At 44.4% G+C, this 22,821-nt stretch overlaps 1 protein-coding gene across 1 annotated transcript in view; it reads left to right on the top strand.

The window, feature by feature from the left end:
* VSTM4 (V-set and transmembrane domain containing 4) overlaps positions 1–22,821 on the top strand; it is a 53,817-nt gene that overhangs the window by 915 nt on the left and 30,081 nt on the right. The window contains exons 2-4 of the mRNA XM_084634341.1: positions 4,410–4,808; positions 17,452–17,520; positions 20,358–20,465. Of these exons, the coding sequence (XP_084490467.1) occupies positions 4,410–4,808; positions 17,452–17,520; positions 20,358–20,465 (576 nt within the window). The remainder of the gene's footprint in view (positions 1–4,409; positions 4,809–17,451; positions 17,521–20,357; positions 20,466–22,821) is intronic.

Genomic DNA, 22,821 nt, shown 5'->3' with positions numbered 1-22,821 from the left:
TGACTTCTCTACTCAGTTTCACTAACATAAGCCTTGCTTGCTTCCTGCAGAGGGGGTGGGAGGGCTTAATAAAAGATCATGTTTCCACGGAATTTAAGAAAAAAACATGAAAACATTTCTTGTGTGACTAGAGGTGAATCTGTAGCAGTGAGAGATTTGGTGGACAATTTTCAAATGCATCTAAGTGATGTAGCAGCCTAAGTCCAATGAGAAAGTCCATAGACTTTCAATGAGACTCAAAGTCCTTTCTGAAAATGGGATTTAGGCACTTTTGTAATTCTTACCGGTGACTTCTATGCTTCCCAGATATGGGGTTCACCTGGGCACTGCTGATTAACAAGAATTAATATTCTGATGCGCACACCACTCCAAACCTGAACTTCACAGTGTGGGGATATTGCAAGGAGGGATTTTTGTTTGTCTGGCTTTGAGTTCTGGATCTGCATCTGCCTGTCAAAGTTTTGAAGGATGAATGGAGGTTCAGGCCAAATTCTGGAGCTAGGCTGAGAAGTTTTCTTTGAGAGAGGGGCCTCCTAACTGTTGAAAATTAAAAAAATCTCAGTCCAACTGAAAACATCTGGTTGCTTGTTGTGATCTTTCTTGCCACATACTAATTATTTTTATTAAATATCTTATTATTGTTGCTCAGGGGTGTGAAAAAAACTCCCCCGGGTGACATACATTTGCTGGCCCAAGCACTCGTGTGCACAGTGTTATGTCAGTGGGAGAGCTCTCTACCGTCGGCATAACGCAGCTACACAAACACTTTGACAGTGGCACAACTACATCGGTACACCTGTGCTGCTGTAAGTTTGTAAGTGTAGACCTGGCCTTAGCAGCAGGGGGAAATCTTTGCCAGATGTCCCTAGTGTAGACAGTCTTGCAACTAATCCACTATCCCAGGCTGCCTCCCAGCGAGCCAGGGAAAAAGGCGTTTAGGATAGCCAAAGGAGACAAATGAGACTAAAGCATTGACAATTACAGCAGCCAGTTGTAAATAAAGCTAGACCAGACAAAGGCCCTTGACAATTAGGAATGTTGCAATTCAGACAATGCAGACTGGAAATAAGGCGTACATTTTTAACAGTGAGTAACTAACAGTTGGAACAACTTACCAAAGGTCGCAGTAGATTCTCCATCGCTGACATTTATTAAATCAAGATTGGATGTGTTTCTAAAAACTCTGCTCTAGGAGTTATTGTGGAGCAGTTCTCTGGCCTGTGTTATACAGGAGGTCAGACTAGATGATCACAGTGGTCCCTTTTGGCCTTGGAATCTATGAATGTATGAAATGAGTCCTGAATATTTGACTCTTTTGTTTGTTTGTTTTACTTCTTCCATGTACTATAAGTTCCCTTCTCAGGCAGTGGAACAGCAAGACTAAACTCTTGTGGTGAGCTCTGTCTGTGCTGCAGCGTCATCCATGCCACATAGTTTTCATTCCCTGCCTTCCCGAATTGCTCCCCATTTGAAGCAGCAATTGTGTAAAGTCTGCACACTCAGCACTGTGTGCATGCGAAGGTCTGCTGCTCTCTAATTGATGGAAGATTCTCCTCTATTGGAAAGGAACCTGTTACAGGAGTATCCTTCGCTTGGGGGCTGAGCCAAACCCACCGAAGTCAGTGGGAGGCCTTCCACTGTCTTCAATGTGCTTTGGGTCAGAGTTTTCATTACTGAATGTGTCTACAATATCCTCAGTTTCCCCAAATCTCCTACTGTTACAACTATCATGCTGGCTCCACTGGTGCCCCACTGGCTCCATCAGTCACTATGTTTGCTTGTTTTAAATACAGCATTACCTAACTCTGCTTGCCGCAGGATTAGCTGACACGGTGATTAAAATGCTCGTGGCTTCAAATACATAAAGCTCTCCCTAGTGCTACCCCTGCGGAGCAGCTCTGGTGATAGCAACAGCAGGAAGTTTAAGAAAAAAGAGTCTGCTGTTGAGTGTTTGGACCAAATCCTACATGCCTTACCCATGCAATTGGTGCTCTAGAGTCTATGGGCTTTCTTGCTTGGAAGAGGAGAGCTGAATTTGATCATTTCTTTGGAACAACCCCAAAACGTATCAAAAAGCCAAAAATTTGGACTCATGGACATAAAAAAAGAAAAGAAAACTTTTATACTGGGGCCAATAATCAGGTAGAAGTGATCAGAGAAATTGGAGAAGCAGTTTGAATTGCTTATGCTGGTCTCTGCCACCAGCAGTATCTGAACTCCTCTTTTATGTACTCTGTTGTGTATTTTTTGGCATTGTGTGCTGTCTAGTTTTAAATTACTCAAACAACAGTCTCTTACTCTGGGAAACTAGGCCACAATTAGAGCTGGTCAGCATTTTTTTAACAAAAAGTTTACATATCAAAAAAGGACATCATAAAAATGGTTTGTCCGGAAAAATGTCAGGACCTTTGAATAATTTCCAATAACGTTTTATAGTGCATTCAACTGACGAAAAAACATGGTTTTGGTCAACCAAAAAATTCAAATATTTAATAACGTTTGATAAATAGGTCATGAAAATGTAGAAAAAGCCCTGATATTTTTAATGAAACTAAATTTCTCATTTTTGATCAGCGTTATCCACAACCTTAAAGATCTCATTGAGGGTGTAAGCTTTTTGAGATAGCAAGCCTATTTCCATATCTCACGGTAAAGCACCTAGTTAGTGCTCTGCTAGTGTTAGACAAATAAGTAATAAACCATCATCACCACACTGCAGGCAGGCTTTTCCTGCTATTCAGCCTAAATTTCCTTTTCTTTATTGCAAGCTGCTATTTCTACTCATACCCCGGCACAATCCAAAATAACCTCTCTCCTTGGGATTTACAATTTTCTGTGCTTATGGACAGTTATCATGATCCCTCAATTAATATAGCTGATCCAGACTATGCCTAGCTGGGTCATACATCTTCTTACAAATCAATTCAAATAAGAACCATTCAGTATTATGGGATAATAAGGATGATATTTTTATTTTCCTCTCATTTTCTTTTTTTAAATGGCCCTTATTTTCTAAAACAACCAACCAAACACAAAAAAGGAGAATGGTCTATAAAAAAGGCCCAAAACAGTACAGGAATCCATGGTTTTACTGTAGTGTTTGGAGCCGTTACTGTAATAGCAGAACCTAGCTTTTCTCAGCTGTAGATCTCAAAGCACTTTACAAAGGAGGTCAGTATCAATACCCCCATTTTACAGATGGGGAAACTGAGGCAGAAAGGGGACATGCTTTGCCCAAGGTCAGCCAGCAGCCGGAACCACCAACAGAATGCACATCACCTGAGTCCTAATTCAGTGCTTGATTCACTAAGCCACCCTACTTTTTGAATAAAGGGTCTACATTTAAGTATCTGTGATATGTAATGCTTTATTTGAAGTCATAGCCTACTAAAATAAAATATATAACCACAGCACAACACTCAGTTTCACAGCTTAGAACTAGCACCTCTACTTCCAATACTCCTGCAACAGTAGATGGAAATACTTGACTTGCTTATTCTGAAGATAAGTATATGTTTGTGTTTCAGGAGTTGATGTCAAACAAAATCCTCTACCAAACGCTCATCCTCTCTTGGTTATCCTGTTCCTTGCTGATGTGCTGAAAAAGTAACTGGAAGGGAGAGAGCCATTCTGCCCTTGGTTGCGTATATGCCATTATTGTTTGTACAAATGAGGCAGAGAGGCCAGAATAATACTTCACATTTTCAAAGTGCATTTCATCCTGAAGGACCCCAAAGTACTTTGCAAAGGGGACTGCAACGACCATTTGTCTGCTGCTGAAATACAGCTACAACTAGGGTAGAGGGCAGCACACTATTCGATAACACATTGGAGACAATCTGTGGAACTCATTGCCACAAGACAAGGTTGAGGTCAAGAGTTTTGTAGACTTCAAAAGTAGATCATAGATAATGAGAACATCTATAGTTATATTAGAAAGGAAGAAATAGGAATATAATCTTTCGTGCTCCAAGGTATAAGTCAAGCACTATCTGTCTGACAAGGTCAGGAAGCAATTGCCTGTATGTGTAGATATGCCATAACTATCTATTACGGGATTTCTTCCACCTATCTCTGATGCAGTTGGTACTGGCCACTGCTGGAGGCACAATAGCGAATTAGACATAGCACTAGTCTGATCCCAGTCTGGCAATTCCTACATGGGGAAAGTTTAGGCAAGAACACTAGGGCAAATGCCTTGAAATAAATGTCATGGGATCTTTAATATCCATGGAGAGCACCCAAGATTTCAGGGTTTAAAAGCTCATCAGAAAGTCTTTATAAACTCACCTGCACAGACCTCAATTTATCTGCCTCAGAGTTACCTGCCAATCTAACTGTTCGCTGATTCAGGTGCTTTTGTGCTGCCATGCACGGAAGAGTCTCACGATCCATTCTCTCCTTTGCAGATATTTGCGAGGCTCTGAATGTGACAGTCTCTCCAGGACCGACAGTGCAATACGCCGAGGGAGACAATGCTACTCTTTATTGTCACGTTTCACAGAAGAGACGGACAGACAACTTACTTGCTGTCCGATGGGTTTTTGCCCTCTCACCCACACAGGAGTATCTGATGATCAAAATGACTAAATTTGGGATTGTCCAGTACTATGGAAATTACACCCACCGCTTCCACAAGCAAAGACTTCGCCTTCTCAAAGAGAGACACGGAGCAACGTACAAATTCCTAATTCTGAATCTCCAGCCAACGGATCAAGGCCATTATACATGCAAAGTCCAGGAAATTGGCAAGCACAGGAATAAGTGGACTGCATGGTCAAATGGCACAGCAGCTACTGAAGTTAAAGGTGAGGATGCATCTGATGCTACTGAGTCTGATCCTAATCTTTTTCTTGCTCATTATCGTTAATTGTTGGTTTTCTCCCCATGTCAAATTAATCCAGAAGCAGGGCCAGCTCTAGGATTTTTGCCGTCCCAAGCAAAAAATTTTTTGGCCGCCCCCGCTTTTTTGTGTGCCCCTGCCCCCGCACCAGCTCCGGCCTTTCCCAACCCCTTCCCCAAATCCGGAGTGCCGTCCCTAGAAATGTGCAGCTCCAAGCACCTGCTTGTTTTGCTGGTGCCTAGAGCCAGCCCTGTCCAGAAGATGCTTGAATTTAGGGTTTTTTCCCCCAAAATCATTTAGAAATAAATACTTAGCTTCATAAATAATAATTACCTCACAACTGAAAAATTAAAGGCAGGAAATCCACCGCCGTAGATTTCTAGGTCATTACCGTAGCTGTTCAGCCAAAATGATGTTAGTTAACAATACTTTGCACTCATTCAAGCATAGGTCTCAGAGAACTTGAAAAAGGGACTGAACAATATTATCCCCATTTTAAACCTGGGGAAACTGAGGCACAGAAAGAGTAAAGGTCATACAATGAGTCAGTGTCTGCGCTGGGAATAGAATCTGGCTTTCCTGTGTCCCAGTTCTCCATTCTGCCTGTAGAAACCTCCAGAGAATAGATGTTCCTTATGAGATTGCTTTCATTTCTAGTCCCAGCTGGAAGTAGCTCAGGAGCAGTCTCTCTAATGCAGTTTCTGGATGTTCAGCTCTAGTCTTGGCCTGAAAGTGGAAAAGCACTGATTGGAATGTTCCAGAATTGCATAGAAAGGTTGGGTTGAAATCCAGCGTAAATATGACCTGAGGTGGGCCTTCCAAATCCAGATCCCACACTTACAGCTGCCCCCTCTTAATAGTGGGCCATATCAAAGCCCCTGGTACAAACATACGCAGACTTTGAGAGAGGGTTGTGTTCTGGATCTGGATTTCATAGATTGGGCTCATGTCAGAAGGCAGCTATGCTCAACATTGCAGTGTCAATGCTGGCTGGGAAACGCTCCTCTGCATCTGATAGATGGTCTCCTCATAGATGTGGGTGTGTGGTAAAAGGAAGTGTTGACTAAGTTCATTGGGGCCTGATCCAAAGACTACTGAAGTCAGTGGGAATCAGGCCCTAAGTTACTGGAACTGGAGGGTGTGAATGTCTGCACGACCTACGGGGGAATCACCAACCCAGCACAGAAAAACCTGTCGGATGAAAACTCTGGGGTTCACCTCATGAAATTTCCTCCAGCCCTGTTGGCACTTGATTTGTTGGGTGGGTTTTTTTAAATTAAGAAGCAGCAGTAAATATTTAGGAAAACGTATTCCTAATGAACTAGTATGTGTTTCTGGGGTGAGGGAGGGCATGCACTTGATTCTCCTCTTACTTATACTAGTTTTAGACTGATGGAGCTCCACTGACTTCAGCAGAGTTCCTCCTGATTTACAACTGCTGGGAGATCAGAATCAGGCCCAAAGGTCTCATTTCGTTAATATCTTGTGCCAGAGAAACCTAAACCATGTTTCCCATGGTGCTAGCTTCATAGTTTTAATTAAGCTTCCTATAGTATCTTTGTACTAACACACAGAGGGAGACAAACAGTGCAACAGACGATCTCTATTGATAGCTCATAGACATCACAAGTTTTTGCTTTGCTATCTCACAGATAAAAGACAGAATATGAAAAATATATGATCAGAAATAAATAGCAGCTGCATTTTACCCACTAATGTTTATATGTGCCTTGATTAAAATCAGAGGATTAAAGTAAGGTAATTAGCTGAAGTTATTAGTAGCTGTGGAAGCTTTTCCAAAGATCTAGAGTTGAAGTTCAGTTTGGCTCAGTACCAAATTGTATGAATGTGAATTTTTTCAAAAGTCATAATCTAAAACATCTGATCCTGTTGGGTCTGCAAAATTTGGCAAGATTTCTGCAAGATTTTGTATGCTTCCTGTATGCAGCCAGCCAGCCATAATGTGAGAAGAGTGACCTGATCTGAAATCTCAGATCCAAGCAACCCTCACTTATTTGGGGGAATGTACAGATCCAAATCTGGATCTGTTCTTTTCCTCTGGCCCCTAGCTAACTACCCCAGATCTTAATTCCCCCAGTTTTTGGAGCAGTTCAATGCTAGATTTGCATTTCCCTTTCAATGGTGTCAAAATATCTCTACTATTTTGGCATGTCTGCTTCAGGTCCTGGTCAAAATGTGAAAGGAAGCACAGAGAATGCAAATAGGTAAGGTACCAGGGCGCTGGGAAGAGAAGGGAGGAGAGGATTGTCACACTTCCCCAGACCACAGAGAAAGCTCGTGTTTAGTTTGAGTTTTGGCCAAGGGTGTTTGTCTTAGTTTATCCAAGTGGTGTGTTTGTCCTCAAAGCAGGGCTCCACACATCAGCATATCAACAGTGGAGTTCTGACCTTCCAGCTGCAATTGGATTTCCTATAGAACCTGACATGGGCCTGATCCAACACCCTGTGAAGTCCATGGACAGACTCCCACCAATGTCAATGAGCATTGGGTCGTGCCCACCGACCCTCGTATTAAAATAAAAAGCTCACAGTGAATGTGTGAGAAGCCAAAGGAGGGCAGCAAAGGTGTTAAATGGTGACTTGTGAAAATAACTGAGTTTTCACAGCCAGGAAAACCGATTGTAATCCACTGTTTAGGCTGTGCTACATAGCCCCCTCCAGTGACTGGGGCAGAGGACAGAAGTCATACAACAGCTACTGACTGGAGTCAGTCCTTTAGTTGAGTGATTGAGGATCTTGATTTTAGGGTCTGGAGTTCAAATCCCTGTGACAACCCCTAATGGTAGCCATTACAAAATGATTGGTAAAAATGATTGGTAAAAATGACCTTAAAAATCCACCTGTCCTGAAGGGGGAATTTTATTGGGAAACATGACGTTCATGCACAAAAAAAGGACACTCACCCACTACAGAGCAAGTGGAATCTTAAGATTCAAAATCTGTAAGAGGAATTCAACATAAATCATGAATCCGGACCCAGAAATCATGAGATTTTAAAACAATCACAATTTTTTTTTAAAAAAAATGCATTTTAGGTTCTTTATGTGCCTGCTGGTTTTTGAGTCACATTTTCCAGCTTTTCTCTGGAGGGCTAGAAATTCTCACAGCAAAAAAGAAAGCTGAGATTATCCTACAATCACAAGCCCCAAGGAGCTGGGGTTTTGAGGGAAAAAGCCACCAAATATTGCAAGAATTGCAATCAAAGTCATAAGAGTTAACACCCCCAGATGTTCCAAACCTAATCTTGGGGCCAAGTTTCAAAAGTGACCCCCCACTTTTTTTTGCACCGGGCTGAAGCAAATTGCTGGATCTGAGCATCTCTGGAACATGGTGATCTACCCACTCAGGGTATTAGTCTTTGTAGCTCTGACTATGTCAGGTGACTGTGGCCAGTCACAGTCTTTTTTATGACTCAACTGTGTGCAATGCAACTTGACTGCATGTCTCATAACCTTAGCCCTGCTGAGCTGTCACATGTCCAGCCCAGCACCAGTCAGGGTTCCTACTAGGCTTTTGGCCAGCCACGGTGATGACATGCCAACTCTCCTCCTCCCTTCCCACTGCTCCTCCCAGACCCCATGAAAGAGCCAGCCACTGCTAAAAAGAAAGTGAGGAGGAGAGGTGGGCAGCTGCCTCAGCCTCCCAACTGTGGGCAACTAGGAAGCAGGCTGTGGGCAGTAGATGTGAAGAACTGGTGGCTCCAAGGCTGTGCTGGGCCATGGGCACTAGGGCTGTGTCTAGTCATTAAGGCTATAGGGATGTGTAAGCAGGGCGTGGGGCACTGGAGCTGTGCAGGACATCAAGGCATTGGGCAGGATTGAGGTGGGCTCCTGGGCTGTGCACATCTTGTAGGAATGCTGGGTGAATATGGGAACTAGCCCTGACTTCCCCTTGGCCCCTGCATCAGCTGCCCCAACATCTCCAATCCCCAAGCACTGAAGTCCTCAAGGACAATGACTCCCAACCTCTCATTCCCCTTGTTCCTTTCTGCATGAGGTCCCATTCCCCACTTCCTGCTGCTCCCCTTCAGATTCACACAGTTCCCACTGGCCCTCCCATGCCACCCCCTCGACCCAGCCACCCTGCTCTACCAACTGCCCCAAAACCATCAGCTCTGGCTACCCTCATGCCCCATCCAACCCCGTGCTTCCTCCAGCTCCCAGGCTCTGCCTCTTCCTCTCCAATCCAGCCACAACGCGGTGTCACCCAGAGAGCTGCCCCAAAATCCCTGCTCGTTTCCTTCTCCACTTCTCATTCGCCAGCCCGAGGTTTCCAGCAGAGCCGGAGAATGTGTATATTAAAATAAACAGATTGCGGGGGCCTCGGCTACCTGCACTTGACAGTCCCTTTAATAAGTCAGAGTGGGCACAGGCTCAATGAGAGTTGCCGTCCATACAGGGAAAGGGGGAGAGCCGGGGCTCACTGCTGTGTAGGGGTCTGGGAAAGGAAGGGGAGTGTTGGCAAAAGCCTTGCTCTGAATTCCGTGCCGGGAGGGGCGCATTGCCAAGCAACCAGCACTCAGCAGCAAGCTGGAGAGAGGCCTCCACGGTTGCTTGGCCAAACTGCGTCTACTAGGGATTTTTTTAAAAAACTGAACAAAGAGTTTTGCTCCTTGCGTGTGTGTTAATTAAACTCTGGGCTGGTGAAAGGAGCCACCCGCGGAGATTGGAGGCCTCTGTAAATCCTGTGCAGGAAGCTCCATTACTGATGTCCTGCTCTCTCAGCAGACTACTTAGCCTGGCAAAGCCCATGGCCAGCTCCCCCGCACCCTAGGGTTGCCACCCGTTTGGGTTTTACCCAGACAGGACGGTTTTTGGCTTCTGTGTCCAGGGGCTATTTTGGGTTGCCAGGTGCCTGGTTTTCACATCAGCCCCTGCTCAACTGGGGCCACCTCCTACCTGCAGGCAAGCTCCTTGTCAGGCTGCAGCAGCTCCTGTCCCAGTCCTGGAGCAGAGGGAACCCAGCTGGGGGAGAAGGAGGGAGGTGGAGGTGATTCAGCGAGCAATGCAGAGAGAGGAACAAGTGATGGGGCGGGGCCTTGGGAGAAGAGGCGGAGCAGGGGGTGGGGCCTGGGGATCCAGTTGCCAGCAATGAGAAAGGTGGCAACTCTTCCACATACTTGAGGGACAAGGGATGTAAAGGAGAATCTCAGCTTCCATTTCATAGATTGCAAGGCCAGAAAAGACTTATGAACATCTAGTGTGACCTCCTGTATAGCACAGGCAAGAGAGCTTCCCCCAAAAAGTCTTACAGCAGATCTTTTAGAAAAATATCCAGTTTTGATTTAAAAATGATCAGTGATGGAGAATCCATCACGACCCTTGGTAAGTTGTGCCTATGCTAAATTATCCTCACTGTCAAGAATTCACACCTCATTTCCAGCCTGAATTTGTCTAGCTTCAGCTTCCAGCCATTGGATTGTGTCATACCTTTCGCTGCTAGATGGAAAAGCTCACTATCAAATATTTGTTCGCTGTGTAGGTACTTCTAGACTATAATCAAATCACCCCTTAACCTTTTCTTTGTTAAGATTGAGCTTCTTGAGTTTATCTATTTATCACTATTAGGTAGGTTTTCTAAGCCTTTAATCATTCTTGTGGCTCTTCTCTGAGCTCTCTCCAAGTTATCAGCACCAGTATCCCAGCAGTGGTCACACCAGTGCCAAATACAGAGATAAAATAACCTTTCTGCTTCTACTCAAGATTCCCCTATTTATGCATCCCAGGATCACATTAGCCTTTTTGGCCCCAGCATGGCACTGGGAGCTCATGCTCAGCAGAATCACTTTCTAGCCCCTTCCCTTGCAAAGAGCCTGGACAACGTACCCAATGCTGCAAGCTCGCTGCCCGTCCCTGGTTCTTCCCAATGATGCCAGGTTAGTCACAGCCCAGCCCAGAGAGGTTGCGAGGAGCTATGGGGCCAGTAAAACCATGGCCTTTGTTCTGGGGGCTGTTGGGAAGATGCTGGCTCAGTTGTCATCTGTAGCGAGCAGCCCCCACCAGGCTATTGCTGAGGGCACTGGGCTACTGGAAATCCCCTAGCAGCTGCGGTCTGAGTCTTAGCCCACTCCTCTGCCAAGGCATCCCCTGCAGGTGCAGCATCAGGGGCTGACTGAATGCAGAGCTGATCCCAGCCCATAATAAATATTTTCTATTACTTGCTTCTTCCTGTCCATTTCAGCTAGCCCAGCTGGGGTAATGCGTTGTGGGCATCTCTGCTGGTGGGTCGTGAGGCGGGATGGGAAGGAGAGATAAGTGCTTTAGCAGATCAGTTCAGGGATGTATGTGCTATCACAGTTCAGGGAAACTGCGCCTGTGTTCCCCCTTTATGGTCCAGCAAGGCCACAATAGGCTCCCAATCCCTCATCATCACCTATTTTAGTCAGAGACCCATGTCTCTCTCTCCCTTCTGACCGGGGTTTTTCCAGACTGCATAGTTCCCTTTCTTATACAGTGATATTCCTAGCAAGCCAGACTGCTTAAGTAGGCCTGCTTGGCTTCTCTCTGGAGATGGTTAACTATGTAAGTGCCCACAGTTATAACTGTTACCACACAGTTCTTTCTAAGCAAGCACATTTATTCTTAAGGTGAAAGCATGACAGAGAAAACAATACAGAACCTATATCCAACACCCCAACCCCAGCCTCAGGTGCCGGCAGGTGCCAGTCCTTCCAGCCCTTCCCTAAGGATTGGGGCTCCCCTTGGACAGATAGGCCTCGCTGCTTGCTGGATCAGAAGGAAGATTCTGAGTCAGTTTAAACTGGGGCGGTTTAACCAAAAGACTTTTCTTGATCTACTGGTCTCTGATTTATCCAATTTGAACTGGTGTATGCGAGCTTCTCCAGGAGGTGGTACCTTGAGGTGCTACAACCTAGGAGAATTTGTCTAATTACCCCTCACTGTTCTTAGTTCCTAGAGGGCTGAGGTCACCTTCCTCGCCTGGAATTATAGACAGTCCCTGACTCATGATGATACCTAAACACAATACAGTAAGAGCTCCTAAAGACATGGCAGGAAATTGTCATGTGTCACATGCCCGTTCCATGAGTATGGGGCTTTGTGGAAGTGGGGATGAGCATGGCCATAGGAGAAGAGGACAAACTGGTAGGGTAGGTGGGGTGGAAGGAATGGGCGTGGGGATGCAAAAAAGGCAAATAAATAGAATTGCGAAGGGTTAGTTACATTTGGGGTGCATGCTAAATGATCTCCTGCAAACCTTCCAGCCCTGTTCAGAGCTGCGTGCTCATACAGTCATTTACAAGTGAAGCATGGCTTAAAATTGGCCATAGCATCTCTGGCATGAATCTGGAAAACTTCAGGGATCTGCAAAGTATTATGAGGAATGCATCCAAATAATGGAGAACAAGATCTGCAGGACTATAAGGCTAACAGCAAGTGAAATACATGGTCATTTTTGTTCCTTATTCAACCAGGTCAGATTGTCAGGCCCTTTCTGCTTATGCAACATTTCTCCGCACAGTTCACATAAGCCACTTAAATATAGCCTGGTCATTAAAGAGATGTTCGTCTGTGTATTTCACATATTGAACAATGGAATTTCCTGAATGCCTGCAAAACAGGCACACATGGATTCATGTGGAACACATGGATAGGGAATGAGAACATGTTCCAGGTAATTGGCAGCAGAACAAAGGACGCTATAAAATATGGGCAGGCACCCTTGCAGACTGCTGCTCTGTATCTCTAATAGCCTCACAGACTCATGATACCTGCACTATACAAAGCTCTGAAAAGTCCTAAGTGACAGCTGTCAAGTTGCTGTTAACAGCTGAAGTCTGAGGTTCAGATAAGTTTAATTCTTCCAGGAAAGAAGAAGGGCAAATCTTGAATCTAGCCAGAAGGTCAAATCCTGCTCTCCATATTTACAAATACCGTTAAAAGCAATGACAGGGAATCAAAGTATTGGTGGTACTCTGCCACATCCCACCTGTACCCCCAGCTCTGACCACCTGAGAGATGCCACTGTCTTCTCCTTTTCAGCCTCTCCTCAAGATACACTTCTGTGGTGCATGCAAGAAGCCACCCTACGAATAATTGTTTAGGCTAAGGAACAGTCAAGGATAGTTGACTATTTATCCTTTTGGGGGAGGGGGATTTTTAAGTGAGCCCAAACCCCAAGTGATTTAGGCACTTTTGAATATTCCACCCCTGGCTTGTCAACTCATTGGGGCAAGGACTGTGTCTTTATGTGTTGACAGTATATGGTTGCTAACAATTGCAAATAACTGTAGTAACGCCATATCTCAGGGTAGGTTGTGCCTCTCTTCAGCATATGACCCACTCTCTCCATCCAATTCCACTTAGTGTTGCAAACTATTTTCCAAATCAGGGTATACCATTGGTTTAGATAGTGACATTAAAATACGCTCCAGTCATTTCTTATACAGCATGATATCCACATCAGGATACTGCTTCCCCTCTACACACAGTAGCAGAGGGGAAGACTGGGCTTGAGTCATTAGCACACAGGTGGGTTTGATGCCATTCCTTGAAAGTGCCACAGTTAAGACATAATTTCCTCACAAGAAAGCCAGGTTTGAGCCTTCCTATGATACTGTCTTCTTGGAGAGAATCTCCACCTCTTAGCAGTTTTATCAAAGTATTGTTTAATCTTAACGCTAGGAACAAAGCAGAACCTGAGAGAAGAGGTTACGAAAACAATACAGGATCCACACATGGCTCATATACATAGAGTCCTAGGTGAGCCTACCTTACTCCACACACCCCAATCTCTGGGGTCTAGGTTCACCTTAGCTCAGCCTTGAAGGATTTTTTCTAGAAAGAGTCTTTGAGCTCTCTTCCTGGGCTCTCTCTCTCCCTTACTAATACAAAACCAGTTTGGTGAGCTCTGCAGAGGGTTGGAGCCAGAGCATCAAAGTGAATGACTTCTGATTGGTCCCTGAAGTGTGTATCAGGATACACACAGGCTCAGCTCCTTCTGGCATAGGTGCTGGGGGTGCTGCCACACCTCCTGGCTTGAAGTAGTTTCCATCATATACAGGGTTGATACTTTGGTTCAATGGCTCTCAGCACCCGCATCAGTGTGCTTCTGGGTGTGTTTTCTGCCAAACCTGCTTGTGAATTAACTCAATATATGCATGCAATAAACACAACCCAGTCAAGATACAATATTCATAAATTATTACAGGTAGCTCCAAATCTGCCACAATGATAGTTGCTATGGTAGCACCAAGAGGCCTGAGCTGAGATCAGGGCCCATTGGGCAAGGCATGGACATTGTACACAGTCCTTGCTCCAAAGAGCCTACAATCTAAACAGGAAAAATAAAGCATGAAAGAAGAAATAGGCGAAGAGAGGTGACATAACTTGCCCAAGGTCACATTGCAGAGCTAGCCCGAGAACCATGGTCTCGGGGGAGGGATAGCTCAGTAGTTTGAGCCCAGGGTTATGAATTCAATCCTTGAAGGCGTCACTGGGGGGGGGGGGGGGGGATTGGTCCTGCTTTGAGCAGGGGGTTGAACTAGATGACTTCCTGAGGTCCCTTTCAACCCTGATATTCTATGATTCTTACCCCTATGCCAGTTCCCTGCCCGCTGGGTCATGCTGACATACTCCCAAAGTACTCTTTGAAATATAGTCTTTCAAGCAGTTTGGCTGTTGGCTGATGAACAGAGCATTAAGTGGCAAGCCATTAGAAAGTCATTCTCTGGAGAGCTAGGTCTGGGAGCCACCTAGCTGGAAAATGATATTCTATCATCAAATTGCAGTTTTGTTGGATTTTGTTTACTGGCAATCCGTGAGTAGGCTCAGCTGGGATAATCTCTCACATGAGGTTAGCCAGAATTGTGGCATGACTACACATCTGTTTGGGGAGCATGGTGAGGTGCTGTCAGTCACAGCCTGGGGGTTCTAGTCCCGCCTGTGTGGCAGATGTATTCTGTGCCTTTGAACATGTCTCTTAGCCCCTCATGGCTGCAGTTCACTTCTCTGTACAATGGAGAATGTAGTTCTCTGTGAAGAGCTGTAGGTGTCTTCTCTCATTATTTTCAAATCAGCTTCTTGCCCCTCAGGCAAGTCTGAAGTTCTTCAGTCATCCTGTGTCACAGTTCTCCCATCTTTAAAATTGACGTGGTAGTAGCACTCACTTGTGTAAGCGTGAGCTGTACTATTGTACAGATGGGAAGGCCAGCTCCTCAGCTGGAGCAGCTCCACTGAACTCATTGATGCTCTGGCCATTTACACCATCTGAGAAGCTCTAGACCAATGTAACTAAGTACACAGAGCTGAACCAGTATTTCAGAGCCACTGAGGTCTGGTTGATAAGGACCTCTCCCCAGCTCTGCTACACGCTGCCTGGCAAGTCACAATGTTTCGCTGTGCTTCAGTTATCATTTCTGCAGAGCAGAGAGGTTGGCCTGGCTCCGCTGGGAGCGGTATGGAAGGGTTTGCACATGGAGAAAACGGAAACCTGTAATTGAAATAAACCATAGGGGGCTTCTAACACTCAGCCCAGAGTTCATTGTGATGGACTGAATGGGTGCTTGTCACAGGGTGGCTGGTTCATTAAGGGAGATGGGCCTCAGTCTGCTTGCGACAGGCTTAACTCACCTCCTCAGGTGGGGAGAATGAAGGTCAGGTGACCAAATCAGGTTTCTTGTGAAGGAGAGGCCTGAGGCGCTGCTAACACTCCAGCATAGAGTGCCAGACATGACAGACTCCTGGGAGGCTGTAGCTGGCTGAGGAAGCAGCTGCAGGCAGTAAAGGGACAGTGTGAACGATAACCCAATACTGGAAAGGTGGGCTGGGGACTCCTGATGCAAGGTCAGGAAACTGTTTGAACTCTGGAACCAATGGCCAGCTGGGGCTGTGGGGTATTGTGTGTATAGACTGAATAGGATGGATCCCCTCAGAAGAGTTCTATTTTAAAAGGATATGGACTGGGTGGGTTAGTGGGGAGCCTTGTGAGAGAGGGAAACTGAGGCAGAATGCTGCAAAGCCACCCCAGGCTGTGTGCGCGCGCGCGCTGAGGTGGCAGCTATCCTGGCACAATGTTTTTGTAGGAGTGTCCTATTCACCAGGACTGGCGTGTCCCTGAAATATTTGGGAGAGTCCTAGCTGTTCAAGGGACTATGGAGTTAGCTGTGGAGGGAGGCTAAGCCTGCAGTGACTCCTTTAGCTTTGAATGTGGCTAGAACAATTGTCACATTATTATACACTATCATGTTGAAAAGGCTCCTAACTTGGTCAACCCAAGTCAGTTTTCTCAGGAACTCTTCAAAGCACGTCTCCTCGGGGAGGCTATTTTACTCCTGGCATTTTAGCACGAGACCTGTTATTTTTTTTTAAAAGAGACTTTTGTTGCTGGAGATGTAAGTGGGAAATTAATTATGTTTTTCTCTTCTCCTTGTTGGCCTACAAACTTTTCCAGAATAGTTCACTTTGGGACAGAGATGAGGTTTGGAAAAGTACCTCCCCTAAGACAGAACTTTTGGAGAGTTCTGACCAAAGCAAGGCATCAGAATGGAAACATTTATATACAGCCTCTGCGACAGGGCTTTCTGCCATACTCCACCTACCCCACAGATCTGGGGCACAACTTGATCAAATTGTATTTGTCATGCACTCTGAGAGCCATACTTGAAAGTCACCAGTCCCTGTGCAATACGGTGACCAGATGTCCCAATTTTATAGGGATAGTACCAATATTTGGGGCTTTGTCTTATATAGGCACCTATTAACCCTCGTCCTGATTTTTCACACTTGCTATCTGGTCACCCTACCGTGCAATTGCCTGGAGGGCCAGCATGACCTGATTCCCACAGAAAAAAGGGGGATGAAGGAGGAAGAAAAAGGGAAGCAGAGAGAAGGTAGAAGTAGTTATAAAAGGGGCATATCAGTATTTAATTTATCATCATCTACACCGAAATCTTTTGTCCTATTTCCCCATAAATTCTCTTATGTCTCAGGCAAGTCCTCACTTTACTCAGCCTGTGCCCACGCTCACAAGGTAATTGCCTCTCCTGTCCATTTCTGGTGCTTGCTTGCCCCTTGGCTTTCCTCCAACATCCCAGTGTCTTCTTAGGTGTTACCTCTTCTCCTCCCCTCTGGAATGAGCTGGGTCTGGTTTATAGAGTCCCCAGACCCCTCCCACTCGCAGCAGCCTTCAAGAGGACTAGATAACTGGAGTCAACTGCTCAGGTTTTTTTTCCCTCCCCCATGACAGTTCACTCTGCCACAGCACCAGATCAGTCAAACATATTGCTATCACGGATCAGTCTATTTATCTCCTGTCATAGTCCAAGGTGGAACAGAGCTGCAGGCTGCCAGCTCATTCTGTTGCATCATGGAGTGTCTTCCTCATGTAAGCCCAGGACTCAGTCTGGAGAGCTCCCTGCCATTTCTATGAGAGTGGCAGATATTTGGTGCCAAAAAGGATCAAGTCTTGCCAAAAGAGATTTTGCCATTTTATAAATTCAGTTGTTTCATCATGAGAGATGAACATTCTGTTGGACAGTATGGGTGAAGTCCTGGTCCCATTGACTTCAATGGAGAGAGAATTTCACCCCACGTACATAGTCAGTATACCGTGTTTATTTGTCCTTCACAGTGATTTCATCGAAAGCTTCAGAAGATCCCACTTTTGAGAAAAACCATGAGGCCTGGAAATTTTTTGAAGGTAAAGATAACGTTAAATGTATCATTTGTTTACATGCAGTTTCTCATTAAGACGCTGGCTGTAGTTATATTGTGGTAGCAACCAAGAGCCCTGTTTGGGGTCAGAGCCCCATTGTGCTAAGGGCTGTACAAAGCCTGGCTGCTCCCAGAGTGCTTATCGTGAATTACTTAGATTTTCTGAAAGCCTTTGACAAGATCCTTCACCAAAGGCTCTTAAGCAAAATAAGCTGTCATGGCATAAGAGGGAAGGTCCTCATGGATTGGTAACTGGTTAAAAGATAGGAAACAAAAGGCAGGAATAAACTGTCAGTTTTCAGAATGGAGAGAGGTAAATAGTGGTGTCCCTCAGGGTCTGTACTGGGCCCAGTCCTATTCAACATATTCAAAAATGATCTGGAAAAAGGGGTAAACAGTGAGGTAGCAAAATTTTCAGAGGATACAAAACTACTCAAGATAATTACGTCCCAGGCAGACTGAGAAGAGCTACAAAAGGATCTCTCAAAATTGGGTGACTGGGCAACAAAATGGCAGATGAAGTTCAATGGTGATAAATGCAAAGTAAACTAAACTAAATTAGCTGTTACCACTCAAGAAAGATCTTGGAGTCATTGTGGATAGTTCTCTGAAAACATCCACTCAACATGCAGCAGCCAACAAAAAAGCAAACAGAATGATGGGAATCATTAAGAAAGGGATAGATAAGACAAAAAATATGGTATTGCCTCTCTATAAATCCAGGGTATGCCCACATCTTGAATACTGCATACGGATGTAGTCATCCCATCTTAAAAAAGATATACTGGGATTGGAAAAGGTTCAGAAAAGGGCAACAAAAATTATTAGGGGTATGGAACGGCTGCCATATGAGGAGAGATTAAAAAGACTGGACTTTTCAGCTTGGAAAAGAGATAACTAAGGGGGAATATGATAGAGGTCTATAAAAATCAGGATTGGTGTAGAGACAGTGAATAAGAAAGTGTTCTTTACCCCTTCTCAGAACACAAGAACTAGGGGTCACTAAATGAAATGAATAGTCAGCAGATTTAAAACAAACAAAAGAAAGTATTTTTTCACACAATGCACAGTCAACCTGCGGAACTCCTTGCCAGAGGATGTTGTGAAGGCCAAGACTATAACAAGGGTCAAAAAAGAACGAGATAAGTTCATGGAGGCTAGGTCCATCCATGGCTATTAGCCAGCATAGGCAGGGATGGTGTCCCTAGCCTCTATTTGTCAGAGGGTGGAGATGGATGGTAGGAGAGAGATCACTTGATGATTACCTGTTCTGTTCATTCCCTCTGGAGCACCTGGCATTGGCCACTGTTGGAAGACAGGATACTGGGCTAGATGGACTTTTGGTGTGACCCACTATGGCCATTCTTATGTTACAGAGTGTGGGAAACCAGAGAGGGAAAGGTCTCTACTTCACCAAGTTCTCATATGACTGGGTTTTCTTTTTAAGATCATTAGGGAACTAATTTGTATCTGGCCTGTAGGCGAGACTGCCATGCAAACAGAACTCAATCCAGCCTGGTGCTGATCACCTCTTAAGACATACCAAGCTTCCTCATCTTCCAGTGACTTCAGTGGAGGCTGGCTGAGTGAGTTTAACACTTCCGGGACATGCAACGGTACACTATAGTAACAACCCAAGCAAATGATGCCTGGTCTGTTGCATGACAACCTTTCTAGCCCTAAGCAAAAACCTGTTCAGTGCAGTCAGTTTGTTCAGGACCTGGCATGCCATTACACAGTTAGTTCTGCAAATGTGGGGGCATGTGAACCTCAACCCCTACATTTTTAGAAGTCTGGCCTGCAGCCTTCATATATCACTTTGCACGTGTGTCTTTGGCACTTTGCTCTTGCTCCAGAAGAACACTGATTGCAGCGACACCCCCCATGTCGGGTTCTTGGACTGCACTTGTACCTGATAATACCACACCTTTGGTGAGATGATCCACCGGCTGGTTATTTCTAGTGCCCATTATAAAGCAAATACCAAATAGAGTACTTAAGGCAGACTGGTGAGTAACCATAGTGGTACTGGGATCAACCAACCTTTTTCCAATGCATGCCAGTCCAGATTAAGTGACAGGTGTTGCAAATGTTCACAGCTATTCTGGGTATGTGTCTGCTCAGTTGCTGCTATATTTGACAATGTACAAAGGTTCCACTTGGGAGCTTTTGTTACATTCTTTAAAACACAGTTTACAAAACATACAACTGTCCTGGGCAGAGGGAGTATGGACTGGTGAGTAGAGCAGAGGGCGACCAGTCAGGATTCTGTTCCCACCTCTGCCACTTTCTACAAGTCACTTGAACACTCTGACTCAGTTTCCCCTCTGCAAAACAGAGGTAAAACTGGCCTACCTCACCGGGGCATTGAAGGCAATTAGTGTGTGTAAAGCGTCCTTCAATAAAATGGGCTATGTACATTGTTATATGAAAGGCAGGAACAAGAAGAAGCATGAGGCCCTATTTTAGAAGGCAGGAGTTTTCAAAAGTGCTCCATGTTGGCCAAAATCTGTGATGCTCAAATTCTCACTGACTTCAATGGGAGCAGATTTAGGCCAACGGTGGGTACATTTGAGACCCCCAGCCTAATTGTCTTGCTCAGTTTAAAGGTTGGGGGTAAGATTGTAAGAGACAGGTAAGTGCCTAAATCCTATAGACTTTCAATTTAGGTGCCTATGTGACTTAGACACCTCTGAAAATGTTACCCTATGCTATGAGGCAGGGCCTGTTTATTTCTGTCTTGCACAGAGGTGATCCTTTTTCCTGTGTTAAATGTTAATCATATCAAGAGCCAGGCTGAGTAATTCTCTGCTTGCCTTTCAGACCTGTATGTATATGCAGTGTTTGTGTGCTCCATTGGCATCATCAGCGTCCTCCTTTTTACACTTGTCATTCTCTGCCAGTCGCTGCTGAACAAGAAAAAATCCAGAGGTGAGTGACAGACAAGCGTCAGCCCATTGGCACGAGGGGATTGGATTGTAGAAGAGAACAAAAACATGAGAAGGCAGCAGATGATGCAGAGGGAGGAGACAAAAAAACCAAAAAAAAAAAACCAAAAAACCAGCTTTCCTTGAAGTTACAAATACAGTCCTCCAGCTTCAAAGGTGGGGGAAAAAAATCCAATTTATTTTCTGCCAAAATTTTGAACAATTTGTACTGACATTTTTCAGAGAATAATTTAGATTTAAAAAATTATATCAAAAAGAAAAGCCATTTTAATTTTGCTTGGCACTGAAATTTGCTTCACTTTGGTTTTCAGAACAAAATGAATGTTTTCATTTTTTCCATCAAAACCCCCCTGAATTTTGTTGAATCAGACTTCTTGCAAAATATTTAGACTTAAACTGTCCCCCTCCCCCTCACTCCATTTTAACTAAAAATGTGACCAGCGCTAGTTAACATCTAGGTTAAAAAAACCCTTTGTTTGAAGAGATGTGTGCAGAGGGTGTGTCTGGGGGGGGGGGGAAAGGGGGGAGAAACAGACTTGCCCTAGGTCTGTAAATTGTATAGACAGGGCTGTACTGCCTGCTTGTCCAGAGAAAGCAGACCAGTCTCTCACCTCAGGATCTAGCCCCACCACTCACTTGGTGGCAGTGGGCAGAGGCTAGCTCCCCTTTTGTTTTCCCAGTTATTACCTCAGACTTCTACTCCATACTCTTAGAAATAGGAGACATCACCAATGTTAATACTACTGCCACCACCAAAGGATCACTCTGTCCTGAAGGCTGTTTAGTATCAGCAAGTGTGAGGAAGAAGTGATCTTTCAAGACATAAGCTAATACTTTTGTAATTCACATAAAACAAAAACTTATACAAAATATTCTATACCGAAGTAGAATTGTGGCCTCTCATAGATCAGAGTGTGTTGAATCATAGAAATATAAAGGTGGAAGGGACTTCAGTCATTTAGCCTATTTCCTTGCGGATATAATGCTACTTATTATATCTTCTAGGAGGGGGTGTTAAAATATTCACTAAACTTGCTGTTAAGGAGTTCCTTCATCTGTTGCTATTGACTTTAAGCTGTGCTTGGATAAGGCCCACTGACTTCAGTGAGCAGGTTGGTGATCTGCACCTCTGAGGATCTGCCATATCAGATGACACATTTGGTCTATTGAGTTCTGTATCCTGCCTCTGGTACATGTGAATCTCTAATGCATGAGAAGGTGAACCCCAGCAATAATGCCCTTCTAAGCGGAATAAACTTAGAGTCTTTCCGGGAGCAATTGCATTAGCAGTGTCAAAATGTTCTGACTTTTGAAGGACTATATTTTTCAAAAATACAAGTAGTGGTAGAAAAGAAACCTTGAAAAGTGCTAGCAATTTTTCATCGACTGGCTCTAGAACTGGTTGGGGTTTTCAATTTTTGGAAAAAAAAAATTAAATCTCACTGAAATTTGAAAAAACCCAAAACCAGTTAAATTAACAAATTCTCACAAAATAACTTTTTTTTTTTTAAATCAGTTGTGCTTAGAAATAGGGCTGGGTAAATAATGGCTTTTTGGTTCATTGGCAGTTTGGAAAAAAAAGTTGAAAAAAGGTTTGGTTTTGGATCAACCCCAAACTTTTTTTTTTTTAATTTCAGCAAATCAAAAAGTTGGAAAAAATGTGGAGCTAGTCTGAACAAAATGTTTATTTGCCAAAATTTTTTTGACCAGCTCTACTTAAAGGCATTGTTCTAAGCTGCGACTTTGTGGCTGTAAGTGTTATGTTCATGTTTAAAGTGCAGATGTTACTTGAAAAGTGAAATGACTGGGCATTTAGTGAGAAGCTTGAACCTGCCCAAAATCCTGGTTATGTTGAGATCTGGACCCAGACTCTGTTTTATACTTATTCTCTCTCAGTGGGATCTATGTCAGATTTACTGTAAGTGAAAAGAGTAATTTTCCAGCTGCCAGTCTTGCAAACTACCTGGAGATCTGAAAGCCCAGCTATGAAATGCCTCTCACGTCATCCCCATTAAGAGACAGAGAGGCCCTGAAATGGGAACTTAGCTAGTGATTTTCTCTGTGGTGCATTAGACAGAAGAGAATCCATCTTGTTATCTTGTGCTGGCTCTTGAGGACTAATATGTTTGTGTCAGTAAGGAAGGCTCTCATGACTCAAAGATACACACAGAACAGACATGTCGGGGAAAAGAGGGATAATTTATACAGGTAATCTTGTCTGACCATAAGCACATTTCAAGCCGGGGCTGCCTTTTACAGGTGGAGCACCTAACCAAGTTGCTATGCTTCTGATTGATAGTTTCACAGAGTTTGAGGCCTGAATGGACCATGAGATCAAC

The sequence above is a fragment of the Lepidochelys olivacea genome (assembly GCF_965140295.1).
Source record: "Lepidochelys olivacea isolate rLepOli2 genome assembly, chromosome: 7".
Lineage (NCBI taxonomy): Eukaryota > Metazoa > Chordata > Testudines > Cheloniidae > Lepidochelys > Lepidochelys olivacea.
The sequence above is the reverse complement of the archived record's forward strand: the minus strand, read 5'-3'. Positions and strand labels throughout refer to the sequence as shown.